We start from the raw sequence: 25,473 nt of genomic DNA on the forward strand, positions 1-25,473 counted from the left end.
ACAGCAAAGGAAACCATCAACAAAACGAAAAGACAACCTAACAATTGGGAGAAGATATATTTTTTTTTTTAGTTCTCAAGTCTCTGGTAAGATTAACCAAAATTAAGTTCTGTAAAGGTGTAGAACTGGGTTGGCCTTCCTAGAATGCTCACACCCAAAGACTACACCTTTTCATGAAGTCTCTTATCCCTCTTGGCAAGCCATTCCCATTAACCTTTAACAAAGAGACAGAAATTAGTAAGTCCTCTCCTAATGATGGTTTCCACTGGGTCTCCTCCAAATAATTGACTTCTCTGTATAGACATGGTAGAGCTTATAGAAAGCAGCTTGTTGTAATGACTTTAAAATGATAAATAAAAAAACCAAATTTGCCCAATTGTAGCTTATGCTACCGTACACAGCAAATTCCCTTAACATCCCTACAAATGACATCTCCTGGGGTCAGTGGAAAGGCTGTGATGCAGTTGTATAGGATAGGCTGGCAGTTGTAAATGGATACTACATTTTGGTTCAGATTTCCTTAGAGCTAAGTCTCTTAGTAACATCAGAGACTTGGGAGGGCCATGCCAATTTCTGCCTAAAGGGAGATATAGGGGAATCTGTATGCCCAGAGTGGAGTCTGGTGCTTTGGAAAAACGCTGCAAGTCAGGAGATGCAAGGAACCATGGTGGTCAAAGTAACCCAGAGACCAAACAAACGAGAACTCCAAAACCCTGGTCAGGATTTGATCAAATATGCTAGAGAACTGCTAAATACAGAGGTTGCACTTACTGTAATCTGAGTGACATAATTTCATCAAGTTTTTAGTAAATAGCCAAGCTTTTTCCCTAGGTTGATTTTTTTTCAATGTCCTCTATTTCTCTGGGACACTACTAAGAGACAAAAAGTTGCAACACATATTTCTAGGATCAAGCTGCTGACCAGGAAATGGAGAACCTAGGCAGCATAGCCAGTCCTCCTTCTAGATCCAGTGCCTCCGTGGCAGCTTCTCCACAAATCAACTACTTGAGAACAATTTATTTACATCCTCATTTCTTAGATCTACTGGGCAGTGCACTTCTGACATGCGTGCACAACACAAGAGCTATGATTCAATTAAAATATGAAGCAAATACAATACCCTGAGGGAGAGCCATGAATCCAGAAGGAAATTTTGTTTCCAGAAATGCTTTTGAGAGGAATCCTCTACTTAACATTTTCAGTGTTCTGCTGTCAGAACTGTTCCCTTTGGAGAAAATGTGTAGGCTATGAAAGAATGCAGATATTCTCTTGGTTGAAGTAACGGTATGATTAGCAATTTTTTTCGATGAAACTACTGGATTTGTTCCAATCTGCCATGCTGTGTAAATATCTTGTATGCTTTGTTTCAAGGACATTGGTTTTGGAGGCTAGAAGACAGAATCTAGTAATTAACTCCCGTGTTAGCATAAATGACCATAGCCTGAAGGAATTCTCACACCCACACAAGCTCCCAAATAGATCACAGATCACACAATTAACATTACAAGATGGCCGACTGCGTGTTGATTTTGGCCAGGAATTCCTGCTTCTTCATTTGCACTCCTTTGAAGGTGTCTCTAGTTAGCTAGTAGGATTTCGTGAGGTTTTCAAAACAAATTCCATGTTACTTTCCTCCACTGCAAATATAGGTATGTACCCTTTTCTACTGGGAGGAATGGGGAGGGTGGAGAAAGAGAATGTAACAAAATCAAACAAACAATGGCGTTTTCCAAGTCCCAAAAGTTGACTTCCTATAGCACTTACTATTTGGTTGATTCATTTGGCACCAAATACAGTGGCTTGGACTGGATTGAACTGTTTCACATGTATATGCTCTGTCTCTCACCACTCTAATCATTTGCTGCTGAGAGAGCAGCAGTGCCTAACTTTTCTTTTGTAAAATGGTATAACCACTTTGGAATATAGTTTGGCAGATTCTTAAAAAGTTAAATAATCCTGGACAAGAAAAAAGGACAGTAGGTAAAAACTAAGGAAACTCAAATAAAGTACAGACTTTAGTTAATAATAATGTACCAATTTTGGTTCATTAATTGTAACAAATGTACTGTAGTAACTTAAGATGTTACTAACAAGGAAAACTAGATATGGGGTATATAGGAACTCTCTATACTATCTGCCATGGACTGAATGTTTATCTTGCCCCCCACCAACTCATATGTTGAAATTCCAATCCCTAATATGATGGTAATAGGAGATGGGGCTTTTGGGAGGTGATTAGGTCATGAGAAAGAAGCCCTGATGAATGGGATTAGTGCCCCTTAAAGAGACTCCAGAGAGCTCTATTGCCTCTTCCACCATGTGAGAGTACAGTGAGAAGATGGCTATCTATGAACCAGGAAGTGGGCCCTCATCAGACACTGAATCTGCCTGTGTTTTGATCTTGGACTTCCCAGTCTCCAGAACCATGAGAAATAAACATGTGTTGTTTAAGCCACCCAGTCTATGGAATTTTTGTTATAGCAGCCTGAGCAGACTAAGATACTATCTTTACAATATTTCTGTAAATCTAAAATTATTCTAAAAAATAAAGTTTGTTTAAAAAAAAGAGCTAAAATAACTAAAAAAGTTAAATATATACGTACTATATTATTCAACCACTCCATGTCTAGGTATTTACCCCCCAAAAAAAGGAAATATATATATATAAAAGATGTGTACATGAATGTTCATAGCAGCTTTATCTGTAATAGCCCCCAAACTGGAAACAACCCAAATGTCCATCAACAAGTGAATGGATAAACAAACCAAACTATTTGTATCCATATAATGGAATACTACTTAGCAATGAAAAAGAGTAAACTATTGATACATATAACAAGATGGATGAATCTCAAAATAATTGCAAGTGAAACAGTCCAGACAAAAAAAGAGTACATAGTACAGTATTCCATTTATATATAACTCTAGAAAATGCAAACTGATTTACAGTGACAGAAAGATCAGTATTGTTGTGAAAAAAGGGCAGAAGGAAGGGATTACAAAGGGGTACCAGGAACCTTGTGGGTGACTGATACATTCACTGTCTTGATTATGGTGATGATTTCATAGGTGTATACTTATATCAATCAGCTCTTACAGATTGCACACTTTAAATTGTGTGCTGTTTACTGTATGTCAATTATACCCACGAAAATCTGTTTATTTAAAATAATCCAGTTAGTCATGTGAGGAAAAAGGGAGATAATTATATTAGGCTCATATAACTACTACCCTTGATCATGAAACATAGCTCTGAGCTTTTTGGTAGTGGAAATTTTGCTACTATATAACATTGTACCTGCCATTTGCCCTTTGGGGACCAGTTTCTTTCTCTGAAAAATGAAGAGTGACTCAAAGTTTTTTGCAGGCAGATACATTGAGAATAATTCTAAACATGTATCTTCTAAAATAATTTAAAAGAAATTCTGTTGCATTAATTTCATAAACCTTAACTTGAAATTGGCTAATAAAATGTTAATAATTCGGAATCCTCAAGTTTAAATGGGAATTAACAGTTAAGAATTATTTGTAAGTAATATATTGATTATTTTTTCTGAACATCTGTTCTGTGCCAGGCAATCAGTTCAAAGGCTTTATTTAAAGAGCTTTATTGAGATGTAATTTATATACTACACTATTCATCCATTTAAAATGTACAATTCACTGTTTTTTAGTATATTCACAGGGATGTGCAACCATCACCACTGTAAATTTTGTAACATTTTTATCACCTCAAAAAGAAGACTCAGACTGCTTAACGGGTACAGGGTTTCCTTTTGAGGTGATGAAAATTTTCTGGAACTAGATAGTGGTGGTGGTTGCACAACTTTGTGAATGTACTAAATGTCACTGAATTGTATACTTTAAAATAGTGCATTTTATGTTATATTGTATCCACCATACAAAAAACACACACACGCACACCCCCATACTCTTTAGGTATTTACCCTATCTCTCCATCTCCCCAGCCCTAACCAATCACTAGTCTACTTTCTGTCTCTATAGATTTGCCTATTCTAGACATTTCATATAAATGAAATCATTTAATATGTGGTCTTTGATCACTGACTTCTTTCACTGAGAATATTTTCAAGGTTCATCCACATTATAGTGTGTATTAGTACTTCATTCCTTTTCACAGCTGAATAAAATTCCATTGTATGAACATATCACATTTTTTTCATCCATTCATCAGTTGATAGACATTTAGGTTGTTTCCACCTTTTGTCTATTCTGAACAATGCTGCTATGAACATTTGTGTACAAGTTTTTGTGTTGATGTATGTTTTGATTTCTCTTTCTTGGTTATATACCTTGGAGAGGAATTGCTGAGTTAACCATTTGAGGAACTGCCAAACTGTTATTCAAAGTGGTTGCACCATTTTACACTCCCACCAATAGTGTATGAGGGTTCCAATTTTTCCACATCCTCACCAACACTTGTTATAATCTGACTTTTAGATTATAGCCATCCTAATGTGTATGAAATGTTATCACTGGATTTTGATTTTGATTTTCCTGATGAATAATGATGTCAGGCACCTTTTCATATACTTTTTTCCTAGAAATGTGATCATATAGTCAATATTTTGCGTGGGCTCTCAGGGGGTTCATGGACTCTCCAAGTTGTGAACCCCTAGAGTGGAGTTATTGGATGAACATACAAAGAGAAACTGTCACGGTAGTTATTATAAATTATATTTAATCTTAGTAAATAATATAGGGTATAATTGCTTCTTTTACACTGCTATATATTCAATAAGAAAAGTGAAAGAATACTTTTTAACATTAGTGGCACTGAAATATTGAGTTGGTTTCTACTACGTGATTCTTAGTGGGGGCAAAGGGGAAAGAGTCCCAATTCCCATCGGAATGAGAAGTGTACATCGTATATTACCATCTCTGAAATCAAAGGGCAACCCCACAGACTGAGTGAAGTAGGAAAAATTACCAATCCCTTCATTAGTACAAATAAGATCGTACTAAATAGGATTAGAAAACTAATAGAATAGATGTCTATACACCAGGGAGGTATCTGTGTAACAGGAGAGTAAAAAGAGGTCTAGGGATGCTAACTTGAAAGTTATTTTCTGGATGAGCAGAGGGTACTGGGAAAAATAAACACTATTCAACAACAATAAACAGTTATTTTGGTGAGTACTAGCTTACCACTGCCACCACAACTTTACACCTACAACATATGAAACATGTCTGTTCCCAGGGACTAGATGATCATTTTCCCAGTGGTCTGAGGAGTCACCTACAAAGTTTGGATCTTTGCTGTGACTGGATGGAGTAACAGCGGCCTAAACTTTGGAAACTCAAAGGAATGTCCTTAGGCAGCTTTGAGGGGGTCATTACACCCCATGGTATATTCTTAGAACCTGAGGAAATTTCCTTATATTGGAAGCTTACACATTTGCATTTCTTAAGGCAGCTAGCCTCACTCTCTCCACCACATCAGCTTTTAGAAAATGGAATGATTTGGAGTTGCAATTAAAGTCCCAGGCAGAAGCTCTTCTAGGATGTTCCATTGCTTAACTACAAAGACAGCAAAGAAAAATAAGCAATTCAAGTTCTGTACCTTATTTCACCTTCTCTAATGTGACCTGCCAGTTCTTCAATAAACTTCTCCCCTTTCATCCAGTAGATCATTGGTCCGGACTCTCCACTAAATCCAAAAAATGCTTTGCAAGGGATGTTCAGAGGCTTACCTGCGAATGACAGAGAAAAAGAAATGAGCACATGGCTCCTAGTTATCACTGGGAGACAGAAAAGGACCATTTAACATCCAAATGAAAACTTAGAGGTGACCCATTTTCAACTATTCTTCCAATCATCTTATCACTATACATGAGAAACTTTTTAAATAGTTACAAGGGTTACTGGGAAATTTTAAAATTCAAGATATTATCAAAAATGAGAAAGTAAAGAGAGTTACTCAGTTTTTAGAACTGCTTATTTTTACTGGTTCCCTCCTAGGAACTAATCTGAAAGAATAAAATGAAAAGAACCCTCTCTTATTTTTCTTTTTTGAGAGTGTTAATTACTGCTTAGTTGGACTTGCTTTTGAAGTTAACATTAATCAAAAGTATAACAATTTTCGATTGGTGGGAAAACATATAATAGACTATCCACTATTATGAAGATTGCATAGGGAAATTTTGTTTATTCTGATGATTGTCTAGTCTAAGAAAAATTGGATAATACAAATCAAAGCAAGAATTTTTTAACTACAAAAATATCTATAAAAAGTACATGCAGGGAAAACTCAGTCTAACCATATCTTGTATATTATTTGTGTCACCTACAGTACTTAAATAATTCTAGGAAATACTACACTGCTTTTTATTTTGCATTTTTGTGATTATAGCTAAAGACTTTGTTTTAATTGTAAATTTATCATGAAATATATAAGCAATTTTTTTTTGCTGGCATTGATTTTATTTTCTTCTGGCAAAGTAGATCAGTAAGGTAAGAATGGTATAGAGAGCACAATCTTGATAATTCTGACAAATAAATCCCCCAATTCATAAATTATATTATGACATATAATTTTCTCTATAACACGCAATTTTTACCCTGATTGGAGCACTAGATAAAGCAATTTCAAAAATATTTGTCTTTGTAGAGTACATGGTGGACTTGTTCCCATGATCACTCTGAGCCATGGACAAATTCTCCATACTATTCTTAAATTGATCCAAAACTTCCATGTTCTAAGAACCATTACTTTCTGGGACCCTTTGTATATAATCACCATAACTAGCAGATGGCTTTCTTTGATGACCATTTTCACAAAGAAACAGTTTTCATGGGAGTTAGGGTCTACATTAAGACAAAGCAGAAATTAAGAAAACCTTATAGACAAGTGAATGCAGGGTGATAGGCTAGGCTTAACCACAATAAGTGACTAGTTGCCAAATATTGGTCTTTGAATAGTGTAAATTTATCTCAGCAAAATGACATGCCGTGGACCTTTGAGATTATTCTATTACTGTCAAAACCTTTAATATCAATAGTCTCTCATATATTTCTCATGCAAATCTGAAACAAGGTTATTCATTCTTGCTTTGAACGTGTGCTCTGTGATACAAGCTTGTGTAAAAATGAAAGATGGCCTTGTATAGTGGAAACTGCGCTGGACTAAGTGTTAGCAGATTTGGATCCTAGTTTCAGATCTATCATGAAAAAGCAGACTACCTGGCCCTGGGAAGATTACCTAACCTTTTATAAACTGATTTTTCATATATGTAATGAGAATGTTAATAATACTTGGGAAGCTCAGATAAGACAATGTCTACAAAAGAGCTTGGTGAACTCAAATGTCCCATCCAAATTTAGCATAGTGGTATTTCTCCTTCTAAAGCTTGGTCTTTCAAGAAGTAAAATTTGAGGCACAATCTGATGTGGACAATAAGATAGATAAATTTTCATTTTGACCCTGCCAATCTCATGTCTTTCTTTTATTTATGAGCTCCTATGGGTTAATATCTTCTCTTATCAATGCCCTATAAATATTTCCTGGATTCTAGAGTAAGTGTGATTCATCCACGCTGGCCCCGTGTTCTCTAAACCTGAACACAGGGTCTTTTCTTTGCCTTACTACTCTTCATTCCCATTAAATTGAAGGTAATAAGGAATGTCAAACCAGTTGGCAGAAAATCCAGAGACTGTCATAAACATTATTATAAGGAATCCCAGTTGCTAGAACTACCAGTATATACATTTATACACATAAATTCTGGTTGTCATTTCTTTGGGCTATGTTGAAAGAATATACCAAATAAAATAACGTTTAGTGATTCCTAGCATGTGAGTGCTCAGGCCTGGTTTGATTTTAATGGAAGAAGACAATTATAGCAATGTGCAAAAAGGGGCCTCCTTGAAGTGGTCTATCAAAAATGACAGTGTCTGCTCCTTCCTTGGCACTACACAATGGGTACTAACTATTGCAGCAATTTCTCCTGGGAATGTTTTTACTCTCCCATCAGACAGGTTATTATTAAATAAACTCAGGAGACAGATATTTCAGCAGTCTAGTTTCTACAAATGCTGAACAAATATCCTGAAACCTTTTGTCAACAGCCAAAACAGGAAAACCATCCAACCATCGTATGCGATACTCTGAGGAGAGTCCCAAAACGATCAGCTCTTGTGTCAGATATTGAGAATCAACCAGAGTGTGGGCAACTCTTCTTCCAAAAGGCATGGGGGGGGTCTCTGCATTGATTGGGCAAATAACCTGAAACAGAATCTCTCCAGGCATTTCTAAAATCTGGCTTATGTGCATGTGTAAACTCCAATCTACCATTTGCATCTGTTTGCTACTGTATTGTTTTGCCTCTGGACATTTTCAAAGTCATTCCTATGGTATTGTATACTCTACTAGCAGAGGTGACCAACTCACATTGTATCTAAAGGGGAGAGTACAGTAGGTTGAAGAGTATCAAAATAAAAGAACTTTGTGAGTTTCTCAGTGTTTTGTGCTATTCACAGGTAATGGCTTTAGACATGACTCTCTTTTAGGTTCAACCTGTATTACTAATAATTTCCCTATCACTTTCTTAAGTCTAGACAGTCAACAAAACTTATATGTCCATACAAAGACTTGTACATGAATGTTTACAGCAGCTTTATTTGTAATAGCCAAAAACTAGGAACAGTCCAAATGTCCATCAACAGGTGAAGGGATAAACATTTTTACCTCCATACAACAAAATACTAATCAAGTATGAAAAGGAATGAAGTACTGATACATGCCACAACACAACGTTTTTCAAGATTTCAAAACAATCAAACAGTGAAAGAAGCCAGACAAAAGAGTACATGCTTTGTGATTCTACTTATATAAAAATCTAGAAAGTTAAACTAGTCTACAGTTTCTTTAAAAACTGCACATACATCTGCCATGTGATCCAGATATTCCCTATTAAAGGTTATGTCCATAAAAGACTTGTATAAAAATATTCATATCAGCTTAAATTTTTTTAATTGAGGTATAATTGACATATTACATTAGTTTCAGGTGTACAACATAATGATTCAATATTTGTATATATTGCAAAATGATCACCATAATGTCTAGTTAACATCTGTCACCATACATAGTTATAATTTTTTTCTTTTGACGAGGACTTTTAAGATCTACTGTTTTAGTAACTCAAAATGCAATACAGTATTATTAACTATTCTCACCATGCTATACATTATATCCCTATGACTTATTTATTTTATAACTGGAAGTTTGCACCTTTTTAACTCCTTCATCCATTTCACCCACCTCCCACACCCCACCTCTGGCAACCACCAATCTATTCTCTATATCTATGAGCTTGTTTTTCTTTTCTTTCTTAGATTCTGCATCTAGGTAAGCTCATATAGTATTTGTCTTTCTCTATATGATTTATTTCACTTAGCATAATGCCCTCAAGGTCCATCCATGTTGTCACAAATGGCAGGATTTCATTATTTTTTACAGCTGAATAATATTCCACTGTGTATATATGTGTGTGTGTGTGTGTATATATATATATATATATATATATATATATATGTACGTATACACCACATTTTCTTTATCCATTCATCCATCAATGAACACTTAGGCTGTTTCCATATCTTGGTTATTGTAAATAACATTGCAACGAACATGGGGGTGCAGATACCTTTTTGAGTTAGTATTTTCATTTTTCCTGGATACTACCCCAAAATGGAATTGCTGGATCATATGATAGTTCTATTTTTATTTTCTTGAGGAACCTCCATATTGTTTTCCATAGTGGCTGCACCAGTATACATTCCCACCAACCATGCACAAGTGTTCCCTTTTCTATGCATCCTCACCAACACTTGTTATTTCTTGTCTTTTTGATAATAGCCCTTCTAACAGCTGTGAGGTGATATTTCATTATGGTTTTGATTTGCATTTCTCTGGTGATGAGTGATGCTGAGCATCTTTTCATGTACCTATAGGCCATCTGTATGTGTTGGAAAAATGTCTCTTCAGATCCTCTGCCCATTTCTTAATTGGATTTTTTTTTGCAATTGAGTTGTATGACTTCTTTATATATTTTTCCTATTAACCCCTTATCAGAGATATGATTTGCAAAAATTTTCTCCCATTCCATAGGTTGCATTTTCCTTTTGTTGATGGCTTCCTTTGCTGTGCAGAAGATTTTTAGTTTGATGTAGTCTCACTTGTTTATTTTTGCTTTTGTTGCCCTTGCCTTTGGAGTCAGATCGAAAAATTCATCACCAAGACTGATATCAAGGAGCTTACTGACTACATTTTCTTCTAGGAGTTTTATGGTTTCAGATCTTACATTCAAGTATTTAATTCATTTTGAGTTAATTTTTGTCTGTGGTGTAAGATAGTGGTCTAATTTCATTGTTTTGCATGTGGCTGTCCAGTTTCCCCAATAACATTTACTGAAGAGACTGTCCTTTCCCCATTGTATATTCTTGGCTCCTTTATCATAAATTAATTAACTACATATGTGTGGATTTATTTCTGGGTTGTCTATTCTGTTCCATTGGTCTATGAGTCTGTTTTTATGCCCATCTCATACTGTTTGGATGACTATGGCTTTGTAAAATAGTTTGATATCAGGGAGAATGATGCCTCCAGCTTTGTTCTTTCTCAAGATTTCTTAGGCTATTCAGAGTCTTTTGTGCTTCCATACAAATTTTAGAATTGTTTGTTATATTTCTGTGAAAAACACCATTGGAATTGTGATAGGGATTGCACTGAATTTGTAGATTGCTTTGGGTAGTATGGACATTTTAACAATATTCTTCTAATCAATAAGCATGGAATATCTTTCCTTTTATGTGTGTCTCCTTCCATTTTTTCATCAATGCCTTATAGTGTTCAGTGTACATCTCTTTCACCTCTTTGGTTAAATTTATTCCAAGGTATTCTATACTTTTTGAAGCAATTGCAAATGGGATGATTTTCTTAATTTCTCTTTCTGATAGTTTGTTATTAGAGTGTAGAAACACCACAGATTTCTGTATATTGATTTTGTATCCTGCAACTTTACTGAATTCATTTATTGGTTCTAAGAGTTTTTTGGTGGAGTTTTTAGGGTTTTCTATATATGGTATCATGTCTTCTGCAAATAGTGACAGTTTTACTTCTTCTTTTCCAATTTGGATGCCTATTATTTATTTTTCTTGCTTAATTGCTCTGGCTAGGATTTCCAATACTATGTTGAATAAACGTGGCAAAGTTGGCATCCTTGTCTTATTCCTGATCTTTAAAAAAAGCTTTCACCTTTCCCCATTGAGTGTAATGTTATCTGTGGACTTGTCATATAAGACCTTTATGATGTTGAGGTATGTTTCATCTATACCCATTTTGTTGTTTTTATCATAAATGGAAGTTGAATTTTCTCGAATGCATTTTCTGCACCTATTGAGATGATCATATGATTTTTATCCTTTATTTTCTTAATGTGGTGTATCACGTTGATTGATTTGTGAATGTTAAACCATACTTTCATTCCTGGAATAAATCACACTTCATCATGGTGTATGATCATTCTAATGTCTTGTTTAATTCAATTTGTTAATGTTTTGTTGAGCATTTTTGCATGTATGTTCATCAGGGATATTGGCCTGTAATTTTCTTTTCTTGCGATGTCTTTGTCTGGTTTCAGTATCAGGTTAATGCTGGCCTCATAAAATAAGTTTGGAAGTCTTCCTTCCTCTTCTAATTTTTAGATGAGTTCGAGAAGAACTGTTATTAATTCTTCTTTGAATGTTCGGTGAATTTTGGAGCTGTCTGGATCTGGACATTTGTTTGTAGGGATGTCTTTGATTACTGATTCAATCTCCTTACTAGCAATCTGTCTATTTAGATTTTTTATTTCTTCATGATTCTGTCTTGAAAGGTTGTGTGTTTCTAGGAATTTATCCATTTCTTCTATGTTGTCCAATTTGTTGTCATAAAATGGTTCATAATAGTCTCTTAAGATCCTTTGTATTTCTGTGGTATCTCTTGTAATGTCTCCTGTTCCAATTCTTGTTTTAATTATTAAAGCCCTCTCTGTTTTTTTCTTGGTGAGTCTAGCCAAATGTTTGTCGATTTTGTTTATCTTTTCAAAGAATCAGCTCTTAATTTCATTGATCTTTTCTGCTGTCATTTTAGTCTCCATTTCATTTATTTCAGTTATGATCTTTGTTATTTTCTTCCCTCTACTAACTTTGGGCTTCATTTGTTATTCTTTTTCTCAGTTCATTGAGGTGTCAAGTTAGCTTGCTTATTTGAGATTTTTCTTGTTTCTTGAGGTAGGCATTTATTGCTATGGATGTCCCTCTTAGAACTGCTTTTGCTGCATCCCATAAATTTTGGTATGTTGTATTTTCATTTTCATTTGTCTCAAGGTTTTTTTTTTATTTCTCTTTTGATTTCTTCATTGACCCATTGGTCGTTCAGCAACATGCCATTTAATCTCCACGTAATTGTGCGTTTTCCAGTTCTCTTCTTGCAATTGATTTCTAGTTTCATACTATTGTGGTCAGAAAAGATGGTAGATATGATTTCAATCTTCTTAAATTTATTAAGACTTGTTTTTTTTGCCTAACGTATGATCTGTTCTGGAGAATGTTCCATGTGCATTTGAGAAGAATGTGTATTCTGATGCTTTTGGATGGAATGTTCTCTCTATAATTTTTAAGTCCATCTGGTCTAATGTGTCATTTAAAGCTAATGTTTCTTATTGATTTTCTGTCTGAATGATCCATCCATTGATGTAAGTGGGGTATTAAAGTCCCCTACTATTATTGTATTGCTGTCTATTTCTCCTTTTAGATCTGTTAATATTTACTTTATATATTTAGGTGTTCCTATGTTGGGTGTGTAAATATTTACAAATGATATACCCTCTTATTGGATTCACCTCTTTATTATTGTGTAATGCCCTTCTTTGTTTCTTATTACAGTCTGTTTTTTTTTTTTTTTTGCTGAAGAAGACTCACCCTGAGCTAATATCTGTTGCGATCTTCCTCTTTTTGCTTGAGGAAGATTCACCCTCAGTTAACATCCATGGCAGTCTTCCTCTATTTTGTATGTGAGTCACTGCCACAGCATGGCCAGTGAGTGGTGTAGGTCTGTGCCCAGGAACCGAAATGGAGCAAGCCAAACTTAACCACTAGGCTATGGGGCTGGCCCACAGTCCTTGTTTTGAAGGCTATTTTGTCTGATATAAGTATAGCTACACCAGCTTTTTTTTTGGTCTCCATTTGCATGGAACATCTTTTTCCATCTCTTCACTTTCAGTCTGTGTGAGTCCTTACATCTGAAGTGAGTCTGTTGTAGAAAGCATAAAGATGAGTCTTATTTTTTTATCCAACTAGCCACTTTATGTCTTTTGATTCGAGACTTTAGTCCTTTTACATGTAATGTAATTATTGATAGGTATGTACTTGTTGCCATTCTGTTAATTGTTTTCTGGTTGTTTTGTAGTTACTCTTCTGTTTCCTCTCTCTTTCTCTTTCTCTTGCTCCCTTCCTTTGTGGTATGATGACTTTCTTTAGTTGTATTCTTGGATTAATTTCTCATTTTTTGTGTATCTACTACAGGTTTTTGCTTTCTGTTTACTACGAGCTTACATATAACAACTTATATTTATAACATTCTATTTTAAGTTGATAACAACTTAAGTATGAATGCATTCTAAAGCTCTACATTTTTGCTCCTCCCCTCCAATATTTTATCTTTTTGATGTCTCATTCTATATCTTTCTATACTGTATATCCTTTAACTAATTATTGTAGTTATAGATACTTTTACTACTTTTGTCTTTTAACTTTCATACTAACTTTATAAGTGATCAATCCACTGCCTTTACTACATATTTACCTTTACCAGTATGATTTATACTTTCATATGCTTTCTTATTACTAATTAGTTCTCTTTCTTTTCAGCTTAAGAAAGTCCATTTAACATTTCTTGTAAGGCCAGTTTAGTGGTGATGAACTCCTTTAGATTTTGCTTTTCTGGAAAATTCTTTATCTCTCCTTCAGTTCTGAATGATAACTTTGGCAGGTAGAATATTCTTGGGTGGAATGTTTTTTTCTTTCAGCACTTTAAATATATTGTGCCACTCCCTTCTGGCCTGCAAAGTTTCTGCTGAGAAATCTGCTGATATTCTTATGAGTGTTCCCTAGTACGTAACAAGTTCTTTTTCTTTTGCTGCTTTTACGATTCTCTTCTTGTTTTTAAATTTGACATGTTATTTATAATGTGTCTTGGTGTGGTTCTCTTTGGATTCCTGTTATTTGGAGCACGCTGGGCTTCCTGGATCTGGACGTCTGTTTCCTTCCCCAGGTTAGGGAAGTTTTCAGCCATAATTTTTTCAAATAAGATTTCTGTCCCTTTCTCTCTCTCTTCTCCTTCTGGGACCCCTATAATGTGACTGTTAGTCCCCTTGATGTTTTCCCATACGTCCTTTAAGCTATCTTCACTTTGTTTCATTCCTTTTTCTTTTTGCTGCTCTGATTGGGTGAGTTCCATTGCCCTGTCTTCAAATTCACTGATTCTTTCTTCTGCAGCATCTAGTCTGTTTTTGAACCCCTCTAGTGTATTTTTCAGTTTAGTTATTGTATTCTTAGGCTCTGTGATTTCTATTTGGTACTTTCTTATATTTTCTATCTCTTTGTTGAATTTCTCACTGTGTTCACCCATTTGTCGCCCAAGTTCACTGAGCATCTATATGACCATTACTTTAAACTCTTTATCAGGTAAATTACTTATCTCTGTTTCATTAAGTTTCTTTCTGAGGTTTTCATCTTATTCTTTTGTTTAGAACATATTCCTTTGTTTGCTCATTCTGTTTGACTCTCTGTGTTGGTTTCTCTGCATTAGACAAAACACCCACCTCTCTCAGTCTTAAAGGAGCAGCCTTGTGTAGGAGATGAACCTTATCATTCAACCTCACCCTCTCTCTTGGTTGTCTCTCAAATCTTTGTGATTGTCCAAGCAGCCTATTTTATTTTTAAAAGCTCCCAGTAGTTAAGAGTGTGCTAAGACCTGTCAGTGTCCCAAAGGGAAGTAGCACAGTCAGCACCTAGATTCAGGCTGATTGGAAGTCAGACCTCAAGTGGCAGCCTTTAAAGTATGCAAATATATACAGTCTTGTGGGGCTGCAAGCATAAGCCTTGCTGATCACCAGAGCCAGGCTATTTGGAGGTGTACCCTGGGCAACAGTTGCAAAAATTGAGGCTCCAGACAAGTGTTTAAGTTCCTTTCTGGGAGACTCCAGTGTGCTGGACTGAGGCAGAGGGAGAGCACAAAGATGGTATCCCATGGCCTACATTCCCTGAGAGCACCTCCATAGGCCTCTAGATGTGTGCCAAACCTGAAGCTTGCCCCTCAGGCCAAAGCTTCAGGACAAGCAAATAGGCCTCTTTCACAGAAAGACTGTGTTTTAGTCTGCTATTTGTGCAGTGCCCTTGGGGTGGTAGTCTGCCAAGAACTGTTTCTCCCATTGTTACAGTCCCACAGGACCCATGGACACAAGCCCCCCTGGCCTCCAGAGCCAAGCAGTCAAGGGGCATCCCCTGGGCAGTAGCCAAAAAAACCCAGGCACCAGATGTAAAAACCAGGGCACCAGCCATATGTAAAAGCTCTCCTTTGGGAGATACTGGTGCTATGGAGCATGGCAGAGGTGGAGCATGGCAGAGGTAGAGCACAAAAATGGCACCTGAAGAGAAAACAACAAAAAAAAGATGGTGCTCACTGGCTTCACCAAGGCAGAAGGAGAGTGTGAAAATGGAACCCACCATCCTCCATCCCCAGAGAATATCTCACAGGCCCCTGCACCTCTGGCTGGTGCTTTAAAATTAGCAAATTAATCTCTTCCACAGAAAGCCTGGGTGCTTTTCAAATAGCTGCTGCTGCATTGGGCCCTGGGGTGAGTGAGTCCATGTATGAGCCCTTTTAGAGGCATTTCTGTTTGCTACAGCCCTTTGGGTCTTGGGAACATGAGCTCCATTGGTTTTAAAAGCCAGATATTTTGGGCACTCATCTCTCAGTGCAGGTCTTAAAAGTTAGCGTGCCGAATGTGGGGTACAAAGCCTTCACTCTTCAGGGAAAAGCTCCCAGTTTCTGAGTTGCCTCCCAATTGTGGATTGCTGCACCAGGGGCAGGGTTTATTGTGAGACTATGTCTCAGCCTCTCTATCCACTTCAATGTGGTCTTTTTCTTGTTTGTCCAAAGTGAAGGAATTTCTCAGCTAGTTTTCAGAGAAAAATTTTCCATATGTATCTGTGGATTTGGTATATCCATGGGAGAAGGTGAGTTCAGGATCTTCTTACATCACCATCTTGAACCACCACCCCATATCAGCTTTATTTGTAATAGCTCAAAGCAACTCAAATTTCTGTCAATATGTGGATGGTTATTGATACATGCTACAACATGAATAAACCTCAAAACCATTACGCTGAGTGAAAGAAGCCAGACAAAAAAGACTGCACATTGTATGATTCCATTTATATGAAATTTTTAGAAAATGTATGGCTATAGAAACATTAAGTAGATCAGTAGGTACTTATGGCTGGGGTCAGGGATTGGATGAAAACTTGGAGGAAGAAACTCTTGGGGAATGATGGAAGTGTTTTAAAGATGCATTTTGTGATGATGGCTGCACAAATGTATAAATTTACTAAAAGCCATCAAATGGTACACTTAAATGGGTAAATTGTATGATATATAAATTACAGCTCAATAAAGCTGTTAAAAGTAAAAAAAAAAAAAAAATCCCTGTCCTCAAGAAGTTTACATCTGGGAAGGGACAGAGGAAGAAAATACACAAAATAAATACAGTCGTGCATAATTTTTTTTTAATTTTTTGTTTATTGCAATAACATTGGTTTATAACATTGTAAAAATTTCAGGTGTACAACATTGTACTTCTATTTCTGCATAGATTACATCATGTTCACAATTTAACAATGGGGATACATTCTGAGAAACGTCGTTAGTTGATTTCATCCTTGTGCGAACATCACAGAGTGAACTTACTCAAACTTAGATAGTATAGCCTACTACACACCTTGGCTATATGGTATAACCTATTGCTCCTAGGCTACAAACCTGTACAGCATGTTACTGTACTAAATATTGTAGGAAATTGTAACACAATGGTATTTGTGTATCTAAACATACAAAAGGTACACCAATAATATGGTATAAAAGAAATAAAATGGCACACTTGTATAGGGAACTTACCATGAATGGAGCTTGCAGGACTGGAAGTTTCTCTGCTTGAGTCAGTGAGTGAGTGATGAGTGTATCTGAGCGCCTAGGACATTTCTGTACACTACTGTAGATTTTGTAAGTACTAAATTTATAAACAAATATTTTTCTTTCTTCAATAATAAATTAACCTTAGTTTACTGTAACTTTTTTACTTTGTAAATTTTTTAATTTTTTAAAACTTTTTGACTCTTTTGTAATAACACTTAGCTTAAAACACAACCACATTGTACAGCTGTACAAAAATATTTCCTTTCTTTATATTCTTATTCTATTAGCTTTTTTCTATTTTTAAAATTTTTTACTTTTTAAACTTTTTTGTTAAAAATTAAAACATAAACACACACATTATCCTAGGCCTACACAGGGTGAGGGTCATCAATATCACTGTCTTTCACCTCCACATCTTGTCCCACTGGAAGGTCTTCAGGGTAATAGCACGCATGGAGCTGTCATCTCCTAGGATAACAATGCCTTCTTTGGAATACTTCATGAAGGACCTGCCTGAGGCTCTTGTTGAGGAGGTGTCACTCTTTTCAGAAATATGTCCATGATGGTTTGCTTGATTTGTTTCTTTTTTTATCATAGATTTGCTTGTAAGCAGATAATGCACCATGAGTATTCTTTTCCATTAATGAAAATCTTTCAGTGTTGGGGTCCATGTTTTCAAATATTTTGAGAAGCTTTGTTGAAGTCTACTAAAGCTTCTGCTAAATCTTTCACTGTGAATTTTCTTGGGGGTTCTCTTCTTTTTCTTCTCCTGCAGTTTCCTTTTCTCTTGCCTCTTCTTCAGTTATGCGTTCCTGTTCCAGCTCCAACAACTCCTTATTAGTCAATTCCTCAGGAACCACCTCTAGAAGCTCCTGAATGCCATCCTCATCCACACACGGTTAAAGATGCTTCTCATCTCAACCGCAGCCTTGTTGATTTTTGCAACCTCTTCATCCTTGGCAAATCCTTTTAAATCATGGACGAACCTCTTCTTCCAGATGCCACTCATACACTCCTTGGTGACAGCAGCCCAAGCCCAAGCAAGGATGTTGATGCAGTCATAGGTGTCGTAATCCTTCCAGAATTGCATCAGTGTCTTCTCAAGGTCTTCTTCAGTTGCAGCAATAGCCTGGGCAAAGGTCCTCCTCAGGTAGTAGGCCTTAAAAGCTGTTATAACTCCTTGATCCATTGGTTGGATCAAAGAAGTGGTGTTTGGAAGGAGAAACACCACTTTGATATGGGATGAAGTTCACCAATAAAAGAAGCATGTCCGGGAGCATTATCAACAATAAGCAAAATCTTGAGAGGTATGTTATTCTGCAAACAGTACTTCTCCTTTTTGCTGGTGTAGCAATTCAGGAGGGCATCTTGGAAGAGGAGCTGGGTCATCCATGACTTCTTATTGCTCCTGTAGTACGCTGGCAGTGTGTGCTTGTTGATATGCTTGAAGGCCCTGGGGTTCTCACTGTGCCAGATCACAAAGAGTTTCAATTTGTAGCCTGCAACATTGCCCCGAAGCAAGATTGTTACCCTGTCCTTAAAAGCTTTGAAACCTGGCATTGACTCGGCCTCCTTATGAATGAAAGTCCTTTCAGGCATCCATTTCCAGAATAGGGAGGTTTCATCCAGATTGAATATTTGCTTCGGCAAGTAATTTTTTTCCATAATCAGCTTATCTAGAATTTCTAGAAATTCTTCAGCTGCCTTCCATCAGCACTCGCATATTCACCACTCACTTTCACATTATGGAATGAATAATGATTCTTGAATCGTTTAAACCACTGAGAGCTACCAATAAATTTAACATTGTAGTCTAGTCCAGCCTTTTCTTTCAACATCACAAACAAACTTTTAGCTTTGGCCATGATAGTCATGGGGCTGAGAGGGATACACTTCTGTGTCTGGTCTTCAATCCAGGTCATTAGAAGTTTCTCCATGTCTGATTTAGGCCCTTCTCAAATTTTTGATAGTCTCATTGCCTTCAATAAAACAGATCCATTAACAGCTTCCATCACATTGCTCTTGTTCTTCAGGATCGTAGCTATAGTGGAATGGGACATGCCTGACTCGCGAGAAATAACCATCACTGATTTTCCACCTTCATAGTCCTTAATCACTTTTAATTTTGATTCCAGGTCAATCACTCGACATGGCCTCTTACTGGCAAAATTAGCAGTGGATTTTGTGTGCTTAGGGGCCATGATGAACAAAACAAGAGAAATTGATGCAATCAAGAGACGTGGTAAACATGAGATGTACAAGGCTGCTGCTGGCGTAACACAGCATACTGTTTTACAGTAAACTCTTTTTTTTTTTTTTTTTTTGCTGGGGAAGATTCGCTCTGAGCTAACATCTGCTGCAATCTTCCTCTTTTTGTACGTGAGCTGCCACCACAGCATGGCCACTGACAGATGAGTGGTGTAGGTCCACCCCCAGGAATTGAACCCGGGCCACCGAAGTGGAGCCCACCAAACCTAACCACTAGGCCACCAGGCTGGCTCAACAGTAATTTTTTTTTTTGTAAGCAGAAAGAGTACACTCTAAAATAACAATAAAAAGTATAGTTTAGTAAATACATAAACTAGTAACATAGTCTTTTATTATCATTATCAAGTATCATGTACTGTATGTAATTGTATGTGCTATACTGTTATACTACTGGCAGCACAGCAGGTTTATTTACACCAGCATCACCACAAACATGTGAGTAATGCATTGCACTGTGACATTATGATGGCTACAATATCACTAGATAATAGGAATTTTTCAGCTCCAATATAATCTTGTGGGACCACCTTTGTGTATGCGCCTTGTCCTGAAACATCATTATGTGGCGCATGAGTGTACAATGTAAGTTGTATATAGGTTCTAAGAGATCTCAATCTTTGTGTTTTCAAAGGTAAACTCATCACCCTAATCACTGAATGGTCTATGCGTAAGTCAGTCTCTGGCTAGCTCAAATAGATTATGTTTCACATTTGAAATCCATACAATTGCTCTGAGACAACTTTACAAGAACCAGAGACTGAATTATCTAATGTGAGAGAATTGCAGGTAAGTGCAGAAAGATAAAATCTATTTAATTTTGGCTACATATCTTAATCGCCCCCTGTCCTGGGACTTTCTAAGAATTTTTCAAGGACAAAAATCTGACTTTCAATTTTTTTATCTAGCTCTGCCCTGCCCCCATTCCTTGATGGGCTATGGATTTTATAAAGGCCACAGATAACCATCAATGCCCTATTCTTGTCACACGATTCTTTGCTTTTCTCTTTAAACAATTTTCAACAAACCTCTTTTAATGTCTCTTTTAAATTGTCCTATTATCTCTATTTCTTGGGACCCAATTTTTTCCATTTGTGTCAGTGGAAACACACTCATGGTGGTTAATTTTTCTCGTGAGGTTTGTAATTTTATTACTGTGTTTTTATCTACTGCAGGGATTGTTTTCTGTGGGAGTCCTGGGTGCTGAGGGCTGTGAAGGCATTCCCTCAGAGTGGTTCCAAGTTTGCCTCTGCCAAGGCCTTACAAGTTTCACTGGTTTGGAACCAGTTTTTCTGTTAATTTCTTAGCTTGGGGGTTTGTACCACATGTGGGTTGTGTGAATTCAGAGTCCACACCCATGCTTGGTACAGGTTTAGAGTTTTGATTTCTCTTGAGTGTCTCTTTTCATTCATGGCCATGGACCTGGACAGAAGGTGAATTTCCTGGCTGCTTTCCTGGACCAATGAGCAGAATTTTCTAGTCCCTATTTCATAGTTGCAGGCTTCTCAGACTGTTTAAGCTTTTAGATTTTTGCTGGAATTTCAATTCTAGCTCTACACTGTACACAGATCTGTGGCTCTATGGTCTGACCCTGAGCTCAACCCCTTAGACTCTTAAGGTCCATATCTGGTTCTGATATCTGCGGGAGGCATTTAGCTTCAGTTTATGCTCCCTTCTCTGGGTTTGAGTTCCCTTTTCATTCCTAAAGCCTGGGAATTTCCCTTACTTGCTTTCAAGTTGGGCTAAGCAAGTACAATCTTTGTTTTATTTTGACCAGCATTTCTTTGTGTTTAGACCAAGAGATAAGCCTTTACCATATCAATTCAGTCTATCATATTAACTAGGTATCTAAAATTCCACCACAGAAATCTGTAAGTTGTATATCTTAAGCCTGAATGATCAAGTTAACTTTATTTTCATTCAAGGAGTTAAACATAGAATTTTTATTCCTGTTACTGCCAGTATAAATTGAGGTTCCCCTTTCTTCCTTGGGCTCACACTTAGATTTGACCTTTACAAGATGAGATGAAAAAAGGAGCAGATAGTTGTGATGCCAACGTAAAAGCCATTCACATTCCTGCTGTGCTTTATGCACTAAAGTTTGTAGCTTCAACTTTCAAGAGGTTTATTCCTTCAGAAGAGAATCTGTAATAAAGGCACACACCTTTTGTTTATTTGTACATGAGGTGCTGAGAGTGTCCTGAGCCACATGCTCCAGTCTAGTATGTCAATGTTAGAACACATAAGACATAGGGACATGTCACTTTCAGTTGTGAGATGTGTTTTAAGAAGTTTGTACTAATAATGCACTGAAGTTTGTAAATTAGTTCCTCAAAAATTTACAGCAGAGCTGAGGTTATCATTATATTATATCATTCTTACTCATATGCATTCCAGTATGCTTTTTCTTGAGTGAGAGATAAAGGATGAATCATAACTTGCATATGGGGAATGCCCATTAAGAGTGTGTCTTATAGTGAACGTCATCTGTCCAATGTGTTGAGAGGGAAAAAGTTCAGAACCACTGATCCAGGGATGTGGTTTGCCTGAGTTGAAGAGAAACATATATAGTCTCCCATTTTGAAAATGTATATGTATAAAATAAAATAGCTCAGGTGTGGTTTAATCACAAGATAGCTCTTCATTGCTCACACTGGCCTTTCCTATTAGTCATCCAATATGTTAAGTAACCATCTCCAGCCAAAACTATACCGGTGAAAACATGACGGTCCTTGATTTCTCTCAGATTACAGTCTCAAATTGAATGGATCATTGAGATTTAGAAACAGGCTCAGATAGAAATCAACTGACTTTCCTGAGGTAAAATAATGATCCAGCTTTAATGCTGAAAAAATAATTCATTTTCTAATATGTTAGTATAGTGTTCAATCTATTAGAGACACTGTTGCCTTCTCATTGCTATATATCTGGAAAAGAAAGCAGCCTTGACATTCCAGAGTGACCTTGTGCAATTTTTTTCACCTTCTTTCTAAAGAAGAACCCTCTCCCCATCATTTTCTAAATTAAATGATATAGGCACTGAAGTGAATTATAAATTATAGTTGAGAGCAAGCTATTATGAAGCTAAAGGCAAGAAGAAAGAATGTATTTCTTCCAGTAAGATCCAAAGGGAGATGAAAAGTTGATGAGGCAGGGCCATGGGTTAGTTGTCCCAGATGGTGGGAAATGCAGCAAAGTAGGTTTTTCTACACAGAAAAGAGTAAGACTTTGTGACGGAAGAAAATGGATACCAAAGCTAATTGATCAGGGAAGGAAGAAGATTGGAAAAAATCCTTGAGTACCCTTAGACTAATTATTTGGAAATGGTTAAAAATGTGTGTGTATGTCTGTGTGTGTGTGTGCGCGTGTGTATGTGTGTGAGAGAGAGAGAGAGAGAGAGACACTCAGATTTTCTACTGTTACTTGTTTTACAATGCAAGTAAAGCCAGAAAGTTTTTTAGGGATGGTTGGGGAACATCCCAATATTTGGGCTTGTCTATGCTAGAGACAAGTAGCACAGCAGCAGGCCTCAAAGATGAGACAGAACATGTTTTCATGGTTAAAAATTTAAGCAATGGGGTTGCTTGGTCTATAACTGGCTCATAGGGATAATTGATGCAAAGTCCACTGGAGAATGAATTATTTAGAGTTACAGGACTTACCAAGCTGTCTCGTTAAGTAGCCTGAATCCCAATACAAGGTTCTGTTACTGAATTTCATCAAGGGTGAATAAGCAGAACTCCCATTGTAACTGCATATCATGCCTATAAACCTCACTTACTTTCTCTTCTTTCATCTCCTTAGAACAGGGATTGGTTGGCCAGTGTCTGAAGACACTAGTTTTATCAGTCATGTTTCCCATTCAAGGGCACCAGCTGAAGGCAAGGCAGAAACATGTCATGGAAAGAGTACTGGGGTCAGGACACTGAAACTATAGCCCCGGCCCTTCCAGTAAGTACCTGAGGCTATTTGGGAGAACAAGTGTGTCAAAAAAAAATCACAGCAACTTAGTGGAAGGGCTGGGACTATAATTTCAGTGTCCTGACCCCAGTACTCTTTCCATGACATGTTTCTGCCTTGCCTTCAGCTGGTGCCCTTGAATGGGAAACATAACTGATAAAACTAGTACCTTCAGACACTGGCCACTATAATTAACAAGACAAGAAATAACAAGTGTTGGAGAGGACGCGGAGAGAAGGGAACCCTCATACATTGCTGGTGAGAATGCAAATTGGTGCATCCACTATGGAAAACAGTATAGAGATTCCTCAAAAAATTAAGAACAGAATTACCATATGATCCAGCTATTTCACTTCTGGGTATTTATCCAAAGAAAATAAAAATACGAATTCAAAAAGATATATGCACCCCTATGTTCATTGCAGCATTATTCACAATAGCCAAGACTTGGAAACAATCTAAGTGCCCATTAATGGATGAATGGATAAAGAAGATGTGGTATATATACACAATGAAATACTACTCAGCCATAAAAAAGATGAATTCTTGCCATTTGTGACAACATGGATGGACCTTGAGGGTATTATGCTAAACGAAATAAGTCAGATGAAGAAAGTCAAATACCATATGATTTCACTCATAGTGGATGATAAAAACGACAACAACAACAACAAACAAACACACAGTACAGAGATTCGATTGGTGGTTACCAGACGGGAAGGGAGGAGGGAGGAGGGAGAAAGGCATAATAGGACACACGTGTACGGTGATAGATGATAATTAGTCTTTGGGTGGTGAACATGATGTAATCTACACAGAAATCGAAATGCAATGATGTACACCAAAAATTTACATAATGTTATAAACCAATGTTACCTCAATAAAAAAAATGACAGAGTCAGCTAAGAGAATTTCTAAGAACCCTTTCAGGTATGACATTCTCATATTTCAAGTAGCTGGCCTAGGATAGTGAGTGTTAGGATTTTTCAGGTGGGAAGAATTGCTTCACTTAAACTCCTAGCCCTGGAGTACCAGTCATTGGTTCTTTTTGTAAAAGGAAGAGGATACGAGTGTCTCTGCCTCGGGTAGGTCGTGGCTTTAGCTCCAAGGTCCCCTGGCCCTGGAGTTTTGTATCTGAGTCTGCCTGCCTGCTGTGCCTAGAGTCCTAGTTCCTGTGTAGTCCCTAACCTCTGACTGTTTACTGCAGAGTGGGTTTCCTGCCTATGAACCCTACCTTGCCTTGAGCAACCCTCTCTGCCTTACTGGCCCCTGGCTGCTCATATTGGCTCTGCTGATCTTGCCTTATGGCCCTGATTTCCTTGATGCGGTGTGTTCCATATCTCAGCTTGACAAAGGGATTTTAAAAAGTTCCCTATGGGAAAAGATGAAGACCTTGGATATTAACTCACTACACAAGCAAGTCCAATTCATACACAGCAAATTGAGACATCAGGAGAGTTGAAGTAAGCAAATACTCTATCTCTGTGCATGTATGTAAGTGTACATACAGTTGCAAAATAATTCATTTGGATTGAATTGATAGTTCAAAATTAAATACACATGATTCTCTATATTTTGTTAAGTGGAAGAAAAAACAGATAACTTCTATATGTTTTAAGGTTAAACAACTTCATTCTAAAAAAATTCCCTTATTGATCTAGAAATCTCGGTTTGTAGAGTAGCCAACTTGTATAATCATATCAATTTAAAAATGATTTAAATCCATATGAAATTAATATTTAAAGTCATTACTTTCATTTGTTTTGAAAGTTACTTACTTGGTTTCAAACTACATAGAATTAAGTGTTAAGGTTGATAAAGTTAGGTCCATTCTAGTAGTCAGGCAAGAGAGTAGTAAAAATAGAACACAGGGTTACCACTCCTTCCTCTAAATGAGGTCACCTTTGTCATTTGAGAACATCTGATTGGAAATAGAAATATTTTTCACTTTCTTCCCTTCTGCATCATCAAAAGTACTTGTGAATCCCATA

The 25,473-nt window shown here is 36.8% G+C and overlaps 1 protein-coding gene across 3 annotated transcripts in view; it reads right to left on the minus strand.

Moving 5' to 3' along the window:
• The window catches only part of IL1RAPL2 (interleukin 1 receptor accessory protein like 2), a 1,036,854-nt gene that overhangs the window by 41,833 nt on the left and 969,548 nt on the right, over positions 1 to 25,473 (minus strand). For all 3 annotated transcript variants that reach the window (XM_087426516.1, XM_087426517.1, XM_087426518.1), the window contains one exon: positions 5,585 to 5,714. In XM_087426516.1, coding sequence (XP_087282642.1) covers positions 5,585 to 5,714 — 130 coding nt within the window. The remainder of the gene's footprint in view (positions 1 to 5,584; positions 5,715 to 25,473) is intronic.

Source organism: Ceratotherium simum, chromosome X (genome assembly GCF_057802395.1).
Source record: "Ceratotherium simum simum isolate JZ-2026a chromosome X, ASM5780239v1, whole genome shotgun sequence".
In the NCBI taxonomy this organism is placed as follows: domain Eukaryota; kingdom Metazoa; phylum Chordata; class Mammalia; order Perissodactyla; family Rhinocerotidae; genus Ceratotherium; species Ceratotherium simum.